Source organism: Salmo salar, chromosome ssa04, assembly GCF_905237065.1.
Source record: "Salmo salar chromosome ssa04, Ssal_v3.1, whole genome shotgun sequence".
In the NCBI taxonomy this organism is placed as follows: domain Eukaryota; kingdom Metazoa; phylum Chordata; class Actinopteri; order Salmoniformes; family Salmonidae; genus Salmo; species Salmo salar.
The window spans coordinates 24396126-24419753 of record NC_059445.1 but is presented as its reverse complement, the minus strand read 5'-3'; the positions used below and the strand labels follow the sequence as shown (position 1 = coordinate 24419753).

Below are 23628 nucleotides of genomic sequence, written 5' to 3'. Positions count from 1 at the left end.
AGATGATTGTGGACTACAGGAAAAAGAGGACCGAGCACGCCCCCATTCTCATCGACGGCGCTGCAGAAGAGCAGGTTGAGAGCTTCAATTTCCTTGGTGTCCACATCACCAACAAACTAACATGGTCCAAGCACACCAAGACTGTTGTGAAGAGGGCACGACAAAATCTATTCTCCCTCAGGAGACTGAAAAGATGTGGCATGGGTCCTCAGATTCTCAAAAAGTTCTACAGCTGCACCATCGAGAGCATCCTGACTGGTTGCATCACTGCCTGGTATGGCAAATGCTCGGCCTCCGACCGCAAGGCACTACAGAGGGTAGTGCGAACAGCCCAGTACATCACTGGGGCCAAGCTTCCAGCCATCCAAGACCTCCATAGCAGGCGGTGTTAGAGGAAGGCCCTAAAAAGACTCCAGCCACCCAGTCATAGACTGTTCTCTCTGCTACCGCATGGCAAACGGTACCGAAGCACCAAGTTTAGGTCCAAGAGGCTTCTGAACAGCTTCTACCCCCAAGCCATAAGACTCCTGAACATCTAGTCAAATGGCTACCCAGACTATTTGCATTGCTCCCCCACCCACCCCCGAACCCATAACACTGGCACTCGCTGCTTGCATCTATGCATAGTCGCTTAAATAAACTCTACCTACATGTACATACTACCTCAACTAACCGGTGCCCCCACACATTGACTCTGTACCGGCAACCCCCTATTTATGTTATTTTTTACTGCTGCTCTTTAATTACTTGTTACATTTATCTCTTAATCTTATTTATATTTTTTGGGGAAACTGCACTGTTGGTTAGGGGCTCATAAATAAGCATTTCACTGTAAGGTCTACACCTGTTGTATTCGGCGCATGTGACTAATAAAATTTGATTTGATTTGTCTGGCCACTCTACCAGAAAGGCCTAATTGGTTGAGTGCTGCAGAGATGGTTGTCCTTCTGGAAGGTTCTCACAACTCCACAGAAGAACTCTAGAGCTCTGTCAGAGTGACCATTGGTGACCACCTCCCTGACCAAGGCCCTTCTCCCCTGATTGTTCAGTTTGGCTGAGCGGCCAGCTCTAGGAAGAGTCTTGATGGTTTCAAACTTCTTCTATTTAAGAATGATGGAGGCCACTGTGTTCTTGTGGACCTTCAATGTTGCGGGATTGTTTTGGTACCCTTCCTCAGACCTCGACACAATCCTGTCTTGGAGCTCTACGTACTATTCCTTTGACCTCTTTGTTTGGTTTTACTGTGACATGCACTGTGAACTGTGGGACCTCATATAGACAGGCTTGTGCCTTTCCAAATCATGTCCAATCAATTGAATTTATCCCAGGTGTACTTCAATCAAGTTGTAGAAACATCTCAAGGGTGATCAATGGAAACAGGATGCACTTGAGCTCAATTTTGAGTCTCATAGCAAAGATTTGAATACTTATGGTCCTGCCATACATACTTGTTCCACATTGTTAAGTTACAGACATTCTAAAATTGATTAAATAAAACATTTTCCTCATTAATCTACACACATTACCCCATAATGACATACAGTAGCAAAAACAGGTTTCTAGAAATATTTTAAAAAACCCGTTTTTGCTACTTAATGTCATTATGGGGTAATGTGTGTAGATTAATGAGGAAAATGTTTTATTTAATCAGTTTTAGAATATCTGTAACTTAACAATGTGGAACAAGTCAAGGGGTCTGAATACTTTCCAAATGAATTGTACAAGCCTTACATGGACTTGCTCCTACCTATTTCTCCGATTTGGTCCTGTCAAACATACATGTATGTACACTACGATCACAAGATGCTTATTGTCCCTAAAATCTCTAAGCAATCAGCTCGAGGCAGGGCTTTCTCCTATAGAGCTACATTTTTTATGGAATGATCTGCCTATCCATGTGAGAGACGCAGATTCGGTCTTGACCTTTGAGTCTACTGAAGACTCATCTCTTCAGTAGGTCCTATGATTGAGTGTAGTCTGGCCCAGGGGTGCGAAGGTGAATGGCAAGGCACTGGAGCACCCCCTCGGGCTCTTGCGGTGGAGAAGATCTTCACGGACTGTACTCAGCCTTGTCTCAGGGTAGTAAGTTGGTGGTCTGTTGATATCCCTCTAGTTGTGTGGGGGCTGTGCTTTGGCAAAGTGGGTGGAGTTATACCCTGCCTGGTTGGCCCTGTCCGGGGGTATTGTAGGACGGGGCCACAGTGTCCCCTGAACCCCCCTTATCTCAGCCTCCAGTATCTATGATGCAATAGTCTATATGCCGGGGGGCTAGGGTCAGTCTGTTATGTCTGGTGTAATTCTCCTGTCTTATATGGTGTCCTGTATGAATTTAAGTATGCTCCCTCTAATTCTCTCTCTCTCCCTCCTGGAGGACCTGAGCCCTAGGACAACGCCTCAGGACTTCCTGGCCTGATGACTCCTGGCTGTCCAGAGTCCACCTGGTCATGCTGCTGCTCCATTTCAACTGTTCTGCCTGCGGCTATGGAACCCTGACCTGTTAACCGGACGTGCTACCTTGTCCCTCGACCTGCTGTTTTCGACTCTCGCTCTACCACACCATTTGTCTCAACCTCTGAATGCTCAGCTATGAAAGCCAACTGACATTTACTCCTGAGGTACTGACCTGTTGCATCCTCTACAACTACTGTGATTATTATTTGACCCCGCTGGTCAACTATGAGCATTTTAATGTCTTGAAGAACAATCTGGCCTTAATGGCCATGTACTCTTATAATCTCCACCCAGCACAGCCAGAAGACAACTGGCCACTCAGAGCCTGGTTCCTCTCTAGGTTTCCGCCTTTCTAGGGATTTTTTCCTAGCCACCGTGCTTCTGCATCTGCATTGCTTGCTGTTTGGGGTTTTAGGCTTTGTTTCTGTAAGCACTTTGTGACACCTGCTGATGTAAAGAGGGATGTATAAATACATTTGATTTAGTTAAGCGTTGAGTTAGATAACATAGCTACCTCAATTGTTAATTCAAACAATTTCGGTGACTTCATGTAACGTAGACGCTGGGAGTCTTGAAGCAGGTGGTAAGTTTAATATAACATCTACCGATACAACGTAGGAGTAGCGTCTAGACAACAGAAACAATACTGCCTGGAGAAAGAACCCAAGGGAGTGCCAGATAAAGGGGAGGTAATGAGTGAGGTAATGGAGTCCAGGTGTGCCTAATGATGAATTTGTAAATGAAAGAGGAATTTAATAGCACAAATAAAAAGGAGTTTCCCATCTCTCCATTAAGAGTATTTCTGGTGCAGCACAGAAATGCCCTTATCCAGATGGTGTGACAAAGGCATTTCCTAACAGACCTGCTAACATTCTTTGTTGTTACTTTTAGAACAAACTTGCAGTACCTACAGCAGGCAGAGATGTGAGAAACCTTTTGTCGGCCAGCTCAGGGACAAGCTACACTATTCGAATCCCTCATTAAAAATCAAACTGCTGAATGACAGGTGTTGGGCGTAGTTTTATAGTGCACCACGGAGAATGTGAAAGGTAAGTCCACAACCTTAAAGGCAGGGTGTGGACAGACAGGAGAGGGAGAACTGAGTATTTTCTTTTCTATTATAATTTTGGGCTCCAAAGGACAACTTTAATACACCGTGGTCATATGTTTTGCCACAGCATGCCAATTACCTACAGAAGGTTTTGATGTCACGACAGCTGGAAAAGCGAAGGAGAGGGACCATGCACTCAGGTACAAATAAACTTCACTCTATGATTAACAACTCTGCCCTCTTTAAAGAATGGGATTCTCACTTTTTCCTTTTTTCTCTCCTCCCCTTGTGTATTTTTCTGGACTGTCTCCTTATTACAGCTGGGGTTTTGATCAAGTCATAGAGCTGGTAATTTGATGTATTATTTATTCACAAAATAAACGTTGTACTGTTTGTTATATACTGTATGGATGGTATCAAATAAGCATGGTCAGTCAAGGCAATGGGTCTCTACAATGGGTCCCCCTCATGCTTAGTAGAAACTGTAGGCAGCTAACTTGTAAATCAGTTACCCTTGGTGGTGAAAGTGAACGCACAGGTAATATCATACAAGTGGACAGGCTACATCATGCTTACTGGTCTATTCTCTCATTTACGAAGTGGAACTCAAAGTATCATTCAAATACATTGTGATATTCAGATTTACATTTACATTTTAGTCATTTAGCAGACGCTCTTATCCAGAGCGACTTACAGTAGTGAATGCATACATTTCATACAACTCATACATTTTTTTTTTCTGTGCTGGCCCCCCGTGGGAATCGAACCCACAACCCTGGTGTTGCAAACACCATGCTCTACCAACTGAGCTACAGGGAAGGCTACAGGCAGATTGGCAGATTGCCATGAATCTACAGGATTACCAGAAAATCACAGGCGTTTTGTTTTTTCAATAACAGGAAATCAAGGGAGAGGAACCATGCACTCTGGTACAAATTAATTCCATTACACTGTATGAGTTGCAGCCTTCCTATATAAAATATATAGTAATATGATGGTTCTCTAGAATTGCGAGTTTACGTATCATAGAAGAATGGTGTCCTAGTCCCCTCTTTCCTTGTTTTAATCTTAACATTATGATTGTTTTGCTTGTTTCCCAGTTTCAGGTTAGTTTCTGATCAAAGATCATGTGCATTTTATAATGTTGAGACACAGTCACATCTCTACACTTTTGCTGATGTGGTATCAAATTACTTTCTCCCTGTGTTCAGCCCTGGAAAAAGTGATAAACATGTTATAATGATAGTATGTTATAATGATAGTAAATTGTTATTCTCTATGGTAGAGTAGGTCAGGGTGTGACAGGTTTTTTTTCTAGTTTAGTTTTTCTGTTATGTTCTAGTTTTGTATTTCTGTGTTGGGTTGTTCTAGTTTTGTATTTCTATGTTGGGCTGTGTTTGGGATGATCTCAAATTAGAGGCAGCTGGTCATCGTTGTCTCTAATTGGAGGTCATATTTAAGTCGGTGTTTGTCTCACCTGGGTTTGTGGGAGCTTATCTTTGAGTCAGTGTGTTTCACCGCTGCGTCACGGTTTGTTGTTTTTGTTAGTTTTGTTTATGGATTGCATTGCATAGTATAGTTTCACAGTGTTAATAAAATGTGGAACGACACACACGCTGCACTTTGGTCCGCTCCTCCTTTCGACAACCGTGACACACTGTCTATTTATAATTTTGAGTCACAGCTCTAGACTTTTACTGATGTGAAAGCATCCCTCTTTCTTCCTGTGTTCAGTTCTGGACAACGTGACTCATGGAAAATAGGAATATTTTGATTGAGTACTAGGAGATGACGGTGAAAACCTGTCAAATGAGACACATGTATTTTAAATTAGGCCAATACTACAGCTATGACTCTGTATGTATATTTAAATGTTTCTAAAGGAGGTTCTGACCCCCTTTCATATTTCTGTATGGCTTTAGTCTGTACAGCGGGAAGGTAGAGATGGATTACAGATAGCAGGGGCATTTGCTTTTGCAGAGTTGCCAAAACCGGAAATTCTGGTTTTCAGGGGAGAAGAGAGCGCCTGTGATAGGACTTCCGCTTTTGGACTTCAAAGAGGAATTTCACTCAAAAAATATATATTTTTCCCATAGTCCACTGTTGATACAGCCCCAACATATTTTGCATGTCAGTAGTCAAGTTGTCAAGATATTGGACTTTTAAGAAGAAGAGTGTCTCCAGCCACATGAACATGATGATGCAACATTTTGTATCAACAGTGGACTAAAGGAAAAAAATACCAAAAGATAGTTTTTGAGTGATATATCCCTTTAACAAGGAGACACTCTATCTTATCTCCTCCATCGCGTTTACTGAAGAGAACCTCCCACAACAGTTTTTTTTATAATGAGATAAGGAGAGGGAGTGGACATACAGGACAGAGGAGAAGCTGTTCTATCTTCATTTTTTATTACAAAGTAGAATGAAAATATACTGTGGATATGTCAACTGGTCATGAATCCACATGGTCATCTGAGGATTCCATAGCCGAAGATAACTTTGATGTTACAACAGCTGGAAATTGAAGGAGGGATCATGCATTCAGGTAGAAATTAATTTCACTAGATCAACTACTGCCATTGTTTGAAGAATGTTGTATCTCCCTTCACTTTCTCTCATCTCCTCCCCTTGTTTAGTTGTATTTAGAAAGAGATGCTGCTTTATTGGTTTAAAGATGCACTATGAAGAAATCACACCGCCATTTCCTGGTTGCTAAAATTCTAACAGTTTGCCCAATTTCAATTTATGTGACACACAAGCAATTATAGTGTAGATAATCATTGTACCATCTAAAAAGCTGTGAATAATCTTTTCCATAACCCACAATTGTTATTTTCAGCTTTTTGAAATAGCTGCATAGAAACAGCGCACATAGAATATATCTACTGTTTCTAGGCCGTGTATGTCCACTCCCTCTCCTTATCTCATTATATTTCCCTATTTCTGTATAGCCATGTGACAGGGCTATGTTTTTTAAATCTGCACAGCCCAATTTCCAAATAAAACGCCAACCCTGGCTTAACTGCAGTAACGTAATTATGGCATGTGGTGCCGTATCTTGGCTGTCAGTCAAACGCCGCAAAAGTTAAACTAAAGTTTAAGTTTAGGCATTCATTCCAAATGGTTCAATTTAGGTTTGGGAATGGCTTTAAAAAAAAACATACACACACACAAAAACAAGTGCCTAGCACTGGGATTGAACACATAAGCCTCGAAGCTCGACTGCAGTTGAAATACCCATCCACCATCCCCATCGCCCTAACGAGCCGCCAGCTGCTAGAAGGTAATAGGCGCTCACATTGCACCTAGTGAGTGGATGTTATGGCTTCCACATTTTGCAAGGTCCAAATAAAATAAGATCAAGCTTTATTTATACAGCACATTTCAGACATGGAATGCAATACAATGTGCTTCACTGGAAAAAATTAAATTAAAGTCAATCAGAATAAAAATGGAAATATTTACTACACAACAGATGCATGACGCGTTCGGAGTTCCATGAACAGAACTCTATGATCAGAATACTAAATCTGCATGAACTGTCAAGTCTAGACACGACCTAGAAACCCTAGATCTGTTCTATGTGCGCTATTTCTATGCGTCTCATTCTTAAGATGAGTTTTTACATCTTTTACTTTTGGTTTTGTAAACCAGTCTCAGCCACTTCTCTGTGCCCCTACAAACCTAAGGTAGCCAGGCGTAAAAGAAATGCCTGAAACTAGATCTTCCACATTCTGGTCTTGATGAGAATTTAAAAATACTGTCGTGGGAGGTTCTCTTCAGTAAACGTGATGGAGGAGATAAGATGGAGCGTCTCCTTGTTAAAGGGAAATATCACTCAAAAACTCTCTTTTGGTATTTTTTTCCTTTGGTCCACTGTTGTTACAAAATGTTGTATCATCATGTTCAAGTGGCTGGAGACACAGTCCAATATCTTGACTGCTGACATGAAAAATATGTTGGGGTTGTATCAACAGTGGACTAAGGGAAAAATATAGTTTTTGAGTGAAATTCCCCTTTAATGTCCAAAAGCAGAAGTTCTGTCACAGGCTCTCTCTTCTCCCCTGAAAACCGGAATTTCCAGTTGTTGGCAACTCTGCAAAGGCTAATGCCCCTACTATCCGTATTCCATCTCTACCTTCCCGCTGTACTGACTAAAGCCATACAGAAATATGAAAGGGGGTCGGAACCTCCTAAAAAAATATAAAAAATACGTTGAGTCATAGCTGTAGCATTGGCCTAATTTAAAATACATGTGTATAATTACAGTATGTCTCATTTGACGGGTTTTCACCTTCCATTTCCTAGTACTCATTCAACATATTCTTATTTGCCATGAGTCACGGTGTCCAGCACCAAACACAGGAAGAAAGTTTGATGATTTCACATCAGTAAAAGTGTAGAGCTGTGACTCAAAATTCTAAATAGACAGAGTGTGTCTGGCACAGTCTAGAAACACTCCCATTGTAAATAGCTCTTCTATAAAAGTTAGTGGTGTTGAAGGGTCAGTTAGGACATGGAAACCTTGTCTTTTATCTTAAGAGAGAATCCAGAAATCATCCCCGGGTGTTAAAGGAAATGTAGGCCTTCTCTCAGCATTTGATTTGGTCACACCAACATACCATGACACTTTTTCAGAGACAACCATTTATCCTTTACCTCCACTTGACAGTAGTGTTGTCCTTTGACAAAAACCTTATTACCTAATACATAGAGATACATGTTAGACTTCCCAGTATATTTTGCTTTGCTGTACTGAGCCATCCTTCCTTTCGCAGTTACTTTAATCGCAGGATGGTCAGTCTGGACATCAATAGTGATGTTCTCTAAAGGAAGAGAATATGATCTCATTCATTCACAAATATGATGTGTTCATAAAATTACCAACATGTCATGCATCCACATTTAAATGTGTCCGGATTCCCTATTCCCGCACTATATTCCAATGCCAGTATGCATTCGACAAATGGTGGAATAGGCTAAATATGATGATAGCACAACAACAACTGATGGGAGAAGCTAACTACTGTAGCTAACTAGCTAGCTAACCTCTGTAGCTAGCAGGCAACGCTAAAAGGATTGCAAACGGGTTAGCATAACTCTAGCTGGTTTTCTAAATATTAGCTAGCAGGCTAGCATTTTTGTGGCCAGCAAACACGTTCCTCACACGCTAAGAATGTACTTTATAATGAAAAGGGGCCTCAGTCCCAAAACACAACACACGTTTTCTGTAGACTTGTGGGAGGAGTGCTGAGGACGTCGCCCACTGTATGCACTTTCGGTATCCTGATTGTGGAGAAATCCGCACACAATGCATCCCTGAACACCTACTGAAGTGGTCAGACAGATCTGAACATAATCATACCACAAAGGGACTTTTGTGCATCTACACCCATATTTTTTCAATACAATCTTCATATTCTGATAGCAGAATTCGCATGTAAGTCTAAAAAGAACCTAGACTTGCTTTCAATGAAAATGACAGACCAAAAACACATTTCTATGTGAATTTGGTCGGGGAGCCCAACAAGTTACATATTGGATCATTAAAGCATTATGCTTTATAAGACATAGTACAACCTTTCATCAATAAAGCAGCTATGTGGGTGTTTTACCTAGCTATCTTAAAGATGATTGCACTAACTGTAAGTCGCTCTGGCTAAGAGTGTCTCCTAAATGACTAAAATGTAAATGTATTATTATTTGACATTTTATTGCTTGTCTCCTTAATTAAGTTTTACCAAAGGACTTAGTTCAAATACATTTTTTGGACATTATTATCTACCAAAAAATAATACTAATACAAAAAAATGTACTTCCGACTGTATGATTAAAATTATTTCTATGGAGGAAACATATATTTCAACAATATATGTTTGTGTATGTTTTTATAGCAGTTATGACAGCAGTCATTAAGTACAGTGCATTTGGAAAGTATTCAGACCCCTTCTCTTTTTCCACATTTTGTTATGTTAGTCTTATTCTAAAATGGATTAATATATTTTTTTCACATAAATCTACACACAATACCCCATAATGCAAAACAAAAACATGTATTTAGACATTTTTGCAAATGTATTAAAAATAAAAAACAGAAATACCGTATTTAGATAAGTATTCAGACCATTTGCTATGATAATCGAAATTGAGCCCAGGTGAATCCTGTTTCCATTGATCATCCTTGAGATGTTTTTACAACTTGATTGGATTGGTAAATTCAATTGATTGGACATGATTTGGAAAGGCACACACATGCCTATAGAAGGTCCCACAGATGACAATGCATGTCAGAGCAAAAACCAAGCCATGAGGTTGAAGGAATTGTCCGTAGAGCTCAGAGACAGGGTTGTGTCGAGGCACAGATCTGGGGAATTGTACCAAAACAACATCAAAAGGTCCCCAAGAACACAGTGGCCTTCATCATTCTTAAATGGAAGAAGTTTGGACCTACCAAGGTTCTTCCTAGAGCTGGTCGCTCCCTTGGTCAGGGAGATCAGGGAGATGGTCATTTTGACAGAGCTCCAGAATTCCTCTGTGGAGATGGGAAAACCTTCCAGAAATACAACAGTCTCTACAGCACTCCAACAATCAGGCCTTTATGGTAGAATGGCCAGACGGAAGCCACTCCTCAGTAAAAGGAAAATGACAGCCCGCTTGCCAAAAGGCAAAAGTTTGCCAAAAGGCACCTTAAGGACTCTCAGACCATGAGAAACAAGATTCTCTGGTTTGACGAAACCAAGATGGAACTCTTTGGCCTGAATGCCAAGCGTCACGTCTGGAAGAAACCAGGCACCATCTCTACGGTGAAGCATGGTGGTGGCAGCATCATACTGTGGGGATGTTTTCAGCCGCAGGGACTGGGAGGCTAGTCAGGATCGAGGGAAAGATTAATTGAGCAAAGTACAGAGAGATCATTGATGAAAACCTTCTCCAGCGTGCTCGGGACCTCAGACTGGGGGCAAAGGTACACCTTCCAACAGGACAACGACCCTAACCACACAGCCAAGACGGCTTCTGGACAAGTATTTGAATGTCCTTGAGTGGCCTAGCCACTTTAGCAAAAACAACCTGTTTTTGATTTGTTATTATGTGGTATTGTGTGTAGATTGATGAGGGGGGGAAAACTATCTAATACATTTTCTAATATGGCTGTAACATAACAAAATGTGGAAAAAGTCAAGGGGTCTGAATGCTTTCCGAACGCACTGTAATTTAACTTGTCACACGTCTTGCTGGGTTCGGATTTCTAAACTTTAAATATTGTTAATCATCAGTTATACTAGAGACATGAGGGTTGCCATAGTCTAGAGTCTACACCAGAAGTTAATGATTATCTGTAGGAGGAATGTACGCATATGGTGGATGCAATTAAGCTTGGAATGTGCTGAGTGCAGGGAAAACGATCACATGTTGGCAGGCACTGATAAGGGTGGAGAGCTGTGGATTAGTGAGGAAGGGGGTCGAGGTCAGGTGAGGTCACATTAAGGGAGAAGGAACAGTTTATTGCCCGTATCACTTAAGGTCCTGCCTATCAATAAAGATGTAATGTTTAGAGAGGAGGAGACTCCACCAAAATTGAGCTATATATACTACCACTGTTGGAAATATGTTTTTGTCTGTTCAGTTGTTCAATCCTTTGGGTGAATAAACTTGGTTGGAGCTTTTATAGTGTCTGTCAATTTCTTAATCTGATATTTAGAACCTAACAGTCTTATGGTCCAAAGTTCAGCATAACACAGCCTATTTGTTCAATGGTTCCTGCACATTGACTGTATGACCTAATGGTTTTAGCTTTGAGACAGAACGTGGAATTTGATCAAATGACCAGGGTCATATTCAGGAGGGTGCAACATACTGAACATTGCAGAAAGAAATTCCACTATACTCTACCAAGAGGCATGTCTGTTTTACTCAATATATTTTTATCGGAACATAGCAGTGTTGTACCCTACTACTGTACGTGTTCATTGATGCAATAGATTCAACTTTTTATAGAAACTGCAGTTATGATGATATTGTCATCAATAGGATGTCCTCTATCTTTAACACAGGTGTGTGGCTGAGGTTGATGACACTGAAAGCTCTGACAGTTCTCATGGCAGCTCAAAGTCCTGGTGAGCATATCAACTGTTTGCTAGTTGCAAAAACATTGATTTCTTCCATATAACTGTCTTAGCTTTTTTAATTAACACTTATGAATGCCCTCTTCATAATACATTATAAACACATGTATGCCTTATGAGCTATACTTTAATGCATTACAACTGCTCATCTAAATCTATAACAACATTCATAGAGGATTAAGACCAGGCTGTATAGTTCCTTACGAAGCAAAGTGTTGTAATGCCCTATATAAGTGGCTAATTTTGCACACCCTCTTACAAAAATTCTACATCTCACTCTTATCCCAGCGGTTTTCACTTTGATGGTTCCTCATGGTCTGATCTTGACCGCGTTGAACTCCTCAGTCTCTCTGGCTTGTGAACTCTCACCTCTCTTCAATGCGGAGCCATTGGAGGTGCGCTGGTATCGGTCCGGTGACTTCGACAAACCTGCCTTGTTGTATGAGGACCACAAGATCCAGGAGGCCCCTGTGGACCCCCGGTACAGGGGCAGGGTGTCTCTAACTGGGGGTCTGGAGAGAGGGAACGTGTCCCTGACACTGGAGAGAGTCACACTGGAAGACATGGGGGAGTATGTCTGCCATGTCAGCAACGCACAGTGGTATGAAAAAGCCAGTGTCTTCCTCACAGTAAAGGGTAAGGGACTGAAGACTGCACTGCACTTGTGTAGACAATGTGGAATGGGTAGATACAGTGCCTTCAGAAAGTATTCACACCCCTTGACTTTTTGCACCTTTTGTTGAATTATAGCCTGAATTTTAAATGGTTTAAATGTAGATTTTGTGTCACTGATCTACACACTATAACCCATAATGTCAGTGGAATTATGTTTTTAGAAATGTTTACAAATTAATTAAAAATGAAAAGCTAAAATGTCTTGAGTCAATAAGTATTCAACCTTTTTGTCATGGCAAGCCTAAATAAGTTCAGGAGTACAACATTTGCTTAATAAGTCACATAATAAGTTGCATGGACTCACTCTGTGTGCAATAATAGTGTTTAACATAGCCTTCCCTGTAGCTCAATTGGTAGAGCATGGTGTTTGCAACGCCAGGGTTGTGGGTTTGATTCCCACGGGGGGCCAGCACAGAAAAAAAATGTATGAAATGAAATGTATACATTCACTACTGTAAGTCGCTCTGGATAAGAGCGTCTGCTAAATGACTAAAATGCAAATGTAACATGATTTTTGAACCACCACCCCATGTCTGTAACCCGCACATACACTTATCTGTAAGGTCCCTTAGTCAAGCAGTGAATTTCAAGCTCAGATTCAACCACAAAGACCAGGGAGGTTTTCCAGTGCCTCGCAAAGAAGGGCACCTATTGGTAGATGGATAAAAAAAAAGCAGACATTGAATATCCCTTTGAGAATGGTGAAGTTATTAATTACACTTTGGATGGTGTATTAATACACTTTGTAGTGACTAAGATACAGGCACACCTCCTCACGCAGTTTCCTGAGAGGAAACTGAGTTAGGTGACTTTAAAACAGTTATAGGGTTTAATGGCTGTGATAGATGACTGAGGATGCATCCACAACATTGTAGATGATCCACAATATGACAGAGTGAAAAGAAGGAAGCCTGTACATAATACAAATATTCCAAAACATGCATCCTGTTTGCAATAAGGCACTAAAGTAATACTGCAAACACTGTGGTAAAGAAATTAACTTTTTGTCCTGAATATAAAGCGTTATATTTGGGGCAAATCCAACACAACACTGAGTACCCCTCTTCATATTTTCAAGCATGGTGGTGGCTGTGTCATGTTATGTTTATGCTTGTCATTTTTTGGGATAAAAAGAAACAGAATAGAGCTAAGCACAGGCAAAGTCCTAGAGCAATACTTATTTCAGTCTGCTTTCTAACAGACTGGGAGATAAATCCACCTTACAGCAGGACAATTACCTACAACACAAGGCCAAATATAAACTTGAATCTTCTTGAGTGGTCTAGTTACAGTTTTGACTTAAATCGGCTTTAAAATCTATTGCAAGACTTGAAAATGGTTGTCTAGCAATGATCAACAACCAACTTGACAGAGCTTGAATACTTTTTTTATAGAATAATTGTCAAATATTGTACAATCCAGGTGTGCAAAGCTCTTGGGGGCTTACCCAGAAAGTCTCACAGCTGTAATTGCTGCCAAAGGTGATTCTAACATCTATTGACTCAGGGGGTTGAATACTAATCTAATCAAGATATTGGTGTTTTATTTTCCATAAGAAAAATATATAAGAATCTTTCTTCCACTAACATTTGAGTATTTTGTGCAGATCGCTGAAAGAAAATGACAATTAAATATATTTGAATCGCACTTTGTAACAACAAAATGTGTAAAAAGTCAAGGGGCGTTAATGCTTTCTGAAGGCACTGTATTTAGCTGTATGTGAGGGACAGACAGAACAGTTGCACTGCAATTATACTGTAATACTGGTAGCCTAGTGGTTAGAGCGTTGGGCCAGTAACCAAAAGGTTGCGAGATTGAATCTCTGAGCTGACAAGGTTGTTAGCCCACTGTTCCTAGGCTGTCATTGTAAATAAGAATTTGTTCTTAAATGACTTGCCTGGTTAAATAAATATTCATGATATTGTAACTTTATTTTAAAGGAATAGTTTTAAAAAATTACATTGGTTTCCTTACTCTGTATGCAGTATATGGACACGTAGCGGTCTAACATTGCTTACAGGGTAAGGAAACCAATATGCTATTTTGTAATTTGGGTGAACTCTCCCTTTGAAGTGTAGAGAGAAAGTGGCAATTCTTTATGCAGGTTTACAGTTATCCAGGGGAAAATGTACTGCACACAATTAAATACATTCTCACAATCATTGTCTTCTTGGTTGTACTTTGCACCACCTCTGTCTATTAGTACTAGGTGGTACCCCGGTGGTCTCTGTTGCTGAAGCAAGAGGGGGAGGAGGTCAGGTGAACGTTACCTGTTTATCAGAGGGCTGGTCACCATATCCTACACTCACCTGGAGAAACAAAGAGGGGACAGAGATCAGAAATGGACGAGAAGTACTCAACACTCCAGGTTATTGCAGACACTTTTTTGGAACATTACTGCAACTATTTACGGCTGTGTGTGTCTGTCTGTCAGTAAGTGTGTATATCCCCTTTTCCTCTCTGTAACAGATCCTCAGGGCTTGGTGAGAATCAGTAGTTGGATGCTGTGTTCTCCCTCAGACACCGATTGGCTCTCCTGTACAGTCTCTCTGTCTGAAGAGGAGAAGAAAGAGAGTAGAATCCTGCCCAAAGCTCCAACGGAGGGTGAGAATCTCAGAAATCTTAATCAGTATCTTATCATTTAATATTTGAGTCAACGTAACAATAAGTTCATTATACCCACAAACCAGTCAACACAACTTGGACCTGTTGTGAAATGGACCTTGGGCTTTCCTAAACGCACAAGATAGACTCGCACAAGATAGAATACAGTAACTTCTAGCTGCCATAGATCTTGGTAGTTGTAACCTTTCCTTCTCATTTACCTTTTAATTCCTTCATTTTAATTCCATCTTCCATTGATTAGATACAGGTAACTGACAAAATAAAGAAAACACTTCAGTAAATGAGGGATACAAAGTATATTGAAAGCAGGTGCTTCCACATGTGTGGTTCCTGAGGTAATTAGAGTTGACTTGACGAAACATAATAAAAAATCCCCATCAAAATCTGACTGTTTAAGCTAGAGAGATCCGATTTTTTTTTTGTATGGGCTGCGTCTGAATCCCCCACAACCACATATGTGGTGGAAAATGGCAGATCTAGTGCATTGTTTGTCAGACCAGGAGACATCCTGAAAATCCGGCTTCTCATGAAAACGTCTGTAGTGTTTGAATGGTTAGGCCTACAAACTAATACTCTATGGAAAGATGAGACTCACACGAACAGGATGTTGTCCTCCGTCTTGCTCTACGACTCCCACAAGCCCCACGGGACTTGTCTGAAGTCAGTACCATCAATGTGCCGACTTCTGTATATAGCGTTCTAACCGTTTGGGCTACAAACTAATATGACCACTCTATGGAAAGATGAGGCACTCACAAACACAATGGTGTTCTCAGTTTGTACGACATCCACAAGTGTCACGGGACTCATCTGAAGGTAAGCAGTTTTGTGACAAAAAAAAGTGGTTAAGTAAGGGATAATTGCCATGTTCCATTGCCATGCTAGTAAAACTAAATGCATGCGCTTCAACCGATCGCTGCCCGCACCCGCCCGCCCGCCTAGCATCACTACTCTGGACGGTTCTGACTTAAAATATGTGGAGAACTATAAATACCTAGGTGTCTGGCTAGACTGTAAACTCTCCTTCCAGACTCATATTAAGCAGCTCCAATCCAAAATTAAATCTAGAATCGGCTTCCTATTTCGCAACAAAGCACACCTTCACTCATGCTGCCAAACATACCCTCGTAAAACTGACTATCCTGCCGATCCTTGACTTCGCCGATGTCATTTACAAAATAGCCAGTTTTTTCCTCGTTGGACCTGCATTTACAATGTATCCAATTTTGGTTTGTGTGGTTGTTGGTTTAGCTTCGGTAACTTTGTAGCAAGTAGGGTATGCATGTGTAGGCGCGTATTGCGTCATGATTGCAAGGTGTCCCTATATCTTTCCCAACTGTCCCGCTATCTGGTATAAATGTACATTCTAGAATGCTCTTCAAGCCAATCAGGAACAAATATTCAACAATGCTGTTTCATATATCTCCTAGATATAGTACATGTCTATAGTAGTAAATGGCAAGTTCAATATTTTATCAAATCTTAATTTTTTTTTTTATACCTAAAGGGTCTTAAAATAAAAATAAAAAAATAGCTAAATGATCCATGGTATGACCATCTCTATGGTATGACCATGTTAGATCTCAGAAAATATAAAATTGTGAACCTGCGACCAACATCTATCACATAAAATGTATATGCCATATCTCACATTTGTTTGGACTTCCCGAATTTAGTATTTTCACTGTGACAGAACGTAATTTTTTTTCTGAGATTTGTGTCATTCCACAAAGTTCTTTGAAAGCGGTGCACTGAGTGGGGGTGTTGCATAACCCTGTGACATAGCGTTCGCTCTCGCTCTACCTTGCAGAGTGAGAGAGGTACGCACTTTGACAGACAGTCCAACAACAAGTTCGAGGGGTTTAGGAACTTAGACACATTTCTGAAATTTGCCGTTATTCCCCTTTAAGACACTTTATGTCAGTGTTTTCTTTATTTTGGCAGCTACAGTGCCTTGCGAAAGTATTCGGCCCCCTTGAACTTTTCGACCTTTTGCCACATTTCAGGCTTCAAACATAAAGATATAAAACTGTAATTTTTTGTGAAGAATCAACAACAAGTGGGACACAATTATGAAGTGGAACGAAATTTATTGGATATTTCAAACTTTTTTAACAAATAAAAAACTGAAAAATTGGCCGTGCTAAATTATTCAGCCCCTTTACTTTCAGTGCAGCAAACTCTCTCCAGAAGTTCAGCGAGGATCTCTGAATGATCCAATGTTGACCTAAATGACTAATGATGATAAATAGAATCCACCTGTGTGTAATCAAGTCTCCGTATAAATGCACCTGCTCTGTGATAGTCTCAGAGGTCCGTTTAAAGCGCAGAGAGCATCATGAAGAACAAGGAACACACCAGGCAGGTCCGAGATACTGTTGTGGAGAAGTTTAAAGCCGGATTTGGATACAAAAAGATCTCCCAAGCTTTAAACATCCCAAGGAGCACTGTGCAAGCGATAATATTGAAATGGAAGGAGTATCAGACCATTGCAAATCTACGAAGACCCGGCCGTCCCTCTAAACTTTCAGCTCATACAAGGAGAAGACTGATCAGAGATGCAGCCAAGAGGCCCATGATCACTCTGGATGAACTGCAGAGATCTACAGCTGAGGTGGGAGACTCTGTCCATAGGACAACAATCAGTTGTATACTGCACAAATCTGGCCTTTATGGAAGAGTGGCAAGAAGAAAGCCATTTCTTAAAGATATCCATAAAAAGTGTTGTTTAAAGTTTGCCACTAGCCACCTGGGAGACACACCAAACATGTGGAAGAAGGTGCTCTGGTCAGATGAAACCAAAATCGAACTTTTTGGCAACAATGCAAAACGTTATGTTTGGCGTAAAAGCAACACAGCTCATCACCCTGAACACACCATCCCCACTGTCAAACATGGTGGTGGCAGCATCATGGTTTGGGCCTGCTTTTCTTCAGCAGGGGCAGGGAAGATGGTTAAAATTGATGGGAAGATGGATGGAGCCAAATACAGGACCATTCTGGAAGAAAACCTGATGGAGTCTGCAAAAGACCTGAGACTGGGACGGAGATTTGTCTTCCAACAAGACAATGATCCAAAACATAAAGCAAAATCTACAATGGAATGGTTCACAAATAAACATATCCAGGTGTTAGAATGGCCAAGTCAAAGTCCAGACCTGAATCCAATCGAGAATCTGTGGAAAGAACTGAAAACTGCTGTTCACAAACGCTCTCCATCCAACTTCACTGAGCTCGAGCTGTTTTGCAAGGAGGAATGGGCAAAAATGTCAGTCTCTCGATGTGCAAAACTGAAAGAGACATACCCCAAGCGACTTACAGCTGTAATCGCAGCAAAAGGTGGCACTACAAAGTATTAACTTAAGGGTGCTGAATAATTTTGCACGCCCAATTTTTCAGTTTTCTATTTGTTAAAAAAGTTTGAAATATCCAATAAATTTCGTTCCACTTCATGATTGTGTCCCACTTGTTGTTGATTCTTAAAAAAAAAAAATTACAGTTTTATATCTTTATGTTTGAAGCCTGAAATGTGGCAAAAGGTCGAAAAGTTCAAGGGGGCCGAATACTTTCGCAAGGCACTGTACCTGTATCTCCTAACTTGCTTGCCACACAGGGAGACTACTTTTACTATAGTGCTGCTTTGATGACTTGTGATTGGCCGGCAACAACAGCAAGCTTCACGCACCACTTTTGTGAAAGCAAGAGCAGCAGCATAAATTCTCCAATTTTCACTCTCTCTCCACAGCACCAGTCGCATTCGGGTCTGTACGGGTCCTTACGGGCAAATTGGTTATAATTACAAATACCCAAGACCCATGACAATTAGGTCCAACCCGGCTTTTCGGGTACAGGTGGACCGGTGAAGTCCTCTAATATGTTGTCTTGAGTTACTGTATCTACCAAAAGACAACATCATAAACCTGGGAAATAAGACTCATTTTTTTAAAGTAATATTTTAAGTGGTTTGATAAATTCTTTGTACAGGACATTGGAGTCTTGGAGCCTTCATCGCGACTCTGATTATTTTACTGCTAGTTGTCTCTACTGTTATTGGGCTCTTCATCTGGAACAAAAAAACTGGTATGTCAACAAGCTAACGCAAATTAATTTAAATGTGAACAGCCTGTGACCTATTATTAGTAGAACTGATCTTCATAGGGTGGCTAGACTATTCTACTCCACAAACATATATACTGTACATATTTACATTGTGTTTATATGTAATGTTGTCAATGCTTAAAGTGTATGCCTTTCATTCAACAAATTGTTGCTTACATTTTTTTTAAGTACTACTGCATTGATTGGTCACTCACACCCATCCCTATCATTTACAATGGGTTATGTGGTTTTACATATTTGAGATCAAATATTTCATATGAGGTGACAGTATAGAATGACACCTTTTATTTGAGGGTATTTTCATGAATATCTGTTGTACTGTTTAGAAATGAAAGTACTTTATGTATCTAGTCCATCCATTTGAAGAAGTCATAAATATTTGGACAAATTAAATTATAGTGTATTAAAGTGTTGAACGGTGTTTCCTCCAACACATTGGTGCAGCTGGCTTCCGGGTTAAGGGGGCGGGTGTTAGGAAGCACGGTTTGGCAGGTCATGTTTCGGAGGACTCGACTTTCGCCTCTCCCGAGCTCGTTGGGGAGTTGCAGCGTTGAGACAAGATCGTAATCACGAAATTGGGGAGAAAAAGGGTGTAAAAAATATTATTATAAAAAATAAAATAAAAAGTAAAAGTAACGTCTATTTTTATTTGCAATAAAAGTGACTCCAAAATGACACAGTAGATTATTCTTCAAATGGAGGGACTAGATACACAAAGTTCTTTAATTTCTAAACAGTAAAACAGATACGTATGAAAATACATGAAACATTTGATCTCAAATCCAAAATGCTGGCATATAGAGACAACTTTAAACATTGTAGCTTCACTGTCCAAATAAATAGAGGAGAGTGTATCTATATTATCTAAGAAACATGTCTTATTTGATTAGAAATTGAAAAAAATATTTTTTCAATAAATCTCAGTAAGGTGGTGTTCAAATGAAAGATTGATTTTCAATTTTCAAAACGTTGTTTCTTTAGTATGGCACTCAATTTCTAACACATCTCCAGGTGAAGGAGATCAAATTCAAGTGTCAACTGAGTAATTTATCAAGCGTTGAACATACTGTATAGCTAGATAGATTAATATGGTTAATTATATTGTGTCAATAATCTATATGTCAACAATATTGTATGACCTGTAGTGATATTAGTGTCAATCTATTTCAGATAAAACAGAGTCTACTGAGAGGCCTGAAGGTATTACATATATCTTTTTTCAAGACTACTTTGTGTATTTCTACACATTATATGATTCAACATATTTGGTATCTTACTTTTAACTGTTTTCATTTAATAGAAGAAACATCTCTTGCCGGAGGTAAATTTGAACATTTCATTTAGCATTGCAAAAGCAACTTTACTGAGCATTTTGTGTTTTCTATTGATTATTATGTATTTATGTGTGTTGTTGATTATTTCATGTATACATCTACATTTGCTATGAATTATGTGTCTAATTTAATTAGAAATTGACAAGCGTCAATTTCCGGGTAAAGGAAATCAAAGTCAAGAGTCCAATTAGTAATTTATCATCCATTGAACAGATAAATATGGTTGATTATTTGATGCATCAACAATCAACTTATATGTCAATACTAATATGTTCACTCGTGCAGAATGTGGTACGCAAACTGCCAAGGAAACAACTACGCAGAAGGAATGTGTCCCGAAAGGTACATACGTTTTTATTATTGAACTTTTTCTCCTCATCTTTTAGAACTTATTCCCCCACAAACACAGTCATTCCCATGTTTATTCACATTCATTGAACACCCATAAAAAAAAGATGCAACCCAATATTTATTTTCTGTTGATAAGCTTCATGGTTAGAAAATGTCTCTTATTTTAATTTGTTAATCACTTGCAGAATGGGGTGAAGTAAAAAGATTCAAAGGTAGGACAAAAAAAAACATCAAACATAATATTATTACATGGCTGTACCTACTACATCCATCTCAGCGACCACGTGACTGAATAAATTCACCAATTATTTTTTCCTTTTCTTAGTGGACATCACTCTGGACCCAAAGCCTGGTCATCCATATCTACAAGTGTCTCCAAATCGAAAGAAGGTCTACTCTAAGACATCAAAAGAACCTAATGTTTCCACAGCCCCTCATGTCCTTAGTGAGGACAAATTCAGCTTCGGACAGATATACTGGGAAGTGGTGGTGAGGAATAGTGGATATTTCGATTCAATACTTGGAGAGAAACAGTCATGGTACGTTGGGGTAGCCACAGACACAGCCACTCTGACAACTGGTGTTGTACCTTTAACCCCTCAGAATGGTTTCTGGGTTTTTACATATGAAAAAGAAAAAGGGTATTGTGTCTCTGATGACCTTCAAATGCCAGTATCTGGAAATGAAAGCCCTTCAATGTTGAGAGACATATCAGCAGACATTCTTACAACACTGGGAGTGTTCTTAGACTGTGACAGACAGATGCTTTCTTTTTATGATGCTGATTCAAAGCTACATCTTTACAGTTTGTTTAACGTTGTGTCATCTAACACATTCTTCGCTGTATTCAGCCCTGGGTTACGTGACACCTGTCCCTTAACAGTAAAATGACTCTGCATGACAAAGTGTTATGAAATAGGTCAGGTAGTTTAGTTCTTAGGAACACAATTATACTCTTCATCCCCAGGTAGCAGCAACAGAGGCAGGTGCTGTCCTCTGCCAGGAAGTCTTGAACAGGTGTGGGCAATCGGGGTGTGGCAGCTTGTAGCACCGTGAGGCTGTTGTAGTTTGGTGGCCATGTGGGCTTTCGGTTTGGTTTTAAATCTTCAGTTTTTGGGATGACATTTTTCTGTTATTTTTGTATATACTATTATTTGTTGATCACAGTGGCGACACGTCATTCAGTGCAGGTGGAGCAGTTTGAAAACAATGTAACAAAAAATGTATCATTGAGTTAATAAAGCTGCATACAAACATGATCTCTTTATTCCTTTCTTGAGTAAGGCAACTCCAAAATGCAGGTGTTTCTGCCTAGCTCAGTGCTTTCTGTGGTGGTGGGGCAACAAGCGGGCAATACGGAGCGTAGGGGTTGGTAATGTTCTCTAGTCGCGCCGTGATTGGCTCAGTGTTCTGTCACTCATGGGGACGCTACGTCACCGCAGAATCTACAGGGAGAAATCGAAAATTCAAGCCCCTTGGGTGCTGCCATAGACTTACATTAGAAGTGCCCATCCAAGAAGGCTCAAGGTCATTGGCCAAATCACATTATATCTACCGTAGCTTTGATTGGACTGATTTTGTCAACGTGATACTTTCACAATCTTAGCTAGCAAACTAGACAAGCGGTCATCCTCATGAATCAAGTCGACAATCTACTGGGAAATCCTTTTCAATCCTTGTCATATGAAGATAAATTATAGATAAAACATATCCGTGCTCATTGGCCATTGGACATAAACATTACACAAAGAGTTGGAAATCGGAAATTTAACAATGAGTGCTGAGGTGCCACTGCAGCCTTGGGTTCAATCCCAAGCTGTGTCACAGCCGGCCGTGCCTGGGAGACACATGGGACGGCACAAAATTGGCCCAGCGTCGTCCGGGTTAGGGGAGGGTTTGGCCGGCCGGGATTTCCTTGTCTCATCATGCTCTTGTGTTTCCTCCGACACATTGGTGCAGCTGGCTTCCGGGTTACGCGAGCAGTATGTCAAGATGCAGTGTGTCTTGGCTCTCGACCTTCGCCGAGTCCGCAGGGGTGTTTTAGCGATGAGACAAGATTATAACTTTTGGCCCATGGCGTTGCATGTGAATGTCACATCCTTCTTCAGGCTTTTCTTCAGACCTTCAAACCGTTTCTTGCCGATTCTATAGTTGTCTTGGAGTTCTGGCATTTCTCGTTTCCATGGCAACTCCACGTGATATCGTCCATCTTTGAAGGTGGTTGTTTTCTCGAACCTCTGTAGAGCCTCGTTTTCCTCTGGGTTCTGTGTTTTCTCGCTTATAATACCCAGAGACTCAAGCTCCCAGAATGCATGCAGTTGTTTAGAGACTAGTGTGTCTTCATCAAGTGGGATGAACATGCATGTTGCCTCGGCGACACTTGATATGGACACTGGTCCCTGCACCGACCATCCAAAAGGTGCTCTCTAAAGCAACCAGCGTCTCCGTCAGTCGCTCCACTCTGCCTGATACTATCTGCCAGTAGTAGTCTACTCCTATCAGGACAGAGAGTTCAGGATAATTGCCATCTCCTGGAAAGTCTGCGAGCTGCAGTCCCTTTCTATTGAGCTCATGTTGAATCTGTTCACCAGGAACCTTCATCACAGCTGTGCACACTTGTGGGGTTTCAATTTCCTCTCTCTCTATTCTCTGCTGTTTGGCCCAGACATTCTCCAAGATGACTTTCACTGTGTTACGTTGGGACGTTGCTGGAGCAGAGGAGCCAAACGTGTGAAGAGTGAGTGCCTCTTGTCTGATTACTGGTAGCTTCAAGCCCTTTAATCTAGAAAAAAGAAACGCACACCTATAAAGGCGAGGTGCTGGCTAGCGGAGTAGAACACTAGAAAATAAAGGAAAGCCGCACACTCTAAGAGCTCAGATGCAAAAATGTAATAACC

At 40.5% G+C, this 23628-nt stretch overlaps 1 protein-coding gene across 3 annotated transcripts; it reads left to right on the top strand.

Moving 5' to 3' along the window:
* Positions 1-3431: 3431 nt before the first annotated feature.
* LOC106602683 (butyrophilin subfamily 1 member A1) lies at positions 3432-21990 on the top strand. 3 transcript variants are annotated; one of them, XM_045716736.1, is made up of 12 exons: positions 3484-3500; positions 3630-3702; positions 11557-11619; positions 11917-12264; positions 14507-14671; positions 14773-14907; positions 18912-19007; positions 20217-20246; positions 20347-20367; positions 20666-20722; positions 20917-20943; positions 21057-21990. In XM_045716736.1, the coding sequence occupies exons 2-12, from the start codon at positions 3657-3659 to the stop codon at positions 21620-21622; spliced, it is 1554 nt and encodes a 517-aa protein (XP_045572692.1). In that variant the 5' UTR covers positions 3484-3500; positions 3630-3656; the 3' UTR covers positions 21623-21990. The 3 variants fall into 3 exon arrangements, with proteins under 3 accessions (XP_045572694.1, XP_045572692.1, XP_045572693.1); XM_045716737.1 differs by lacking the exons at positions 3484-3500; positions 3630-3702 and adding an exon at positions 5761-6050; XM_045716738.1 differs by lacking the exon at positions 18912-19007 and having other exon boundaries at positions 3432-3702.
* The last annotated feature ends 1638 nt before the right edge of the window (positions 21991-23628 follow it).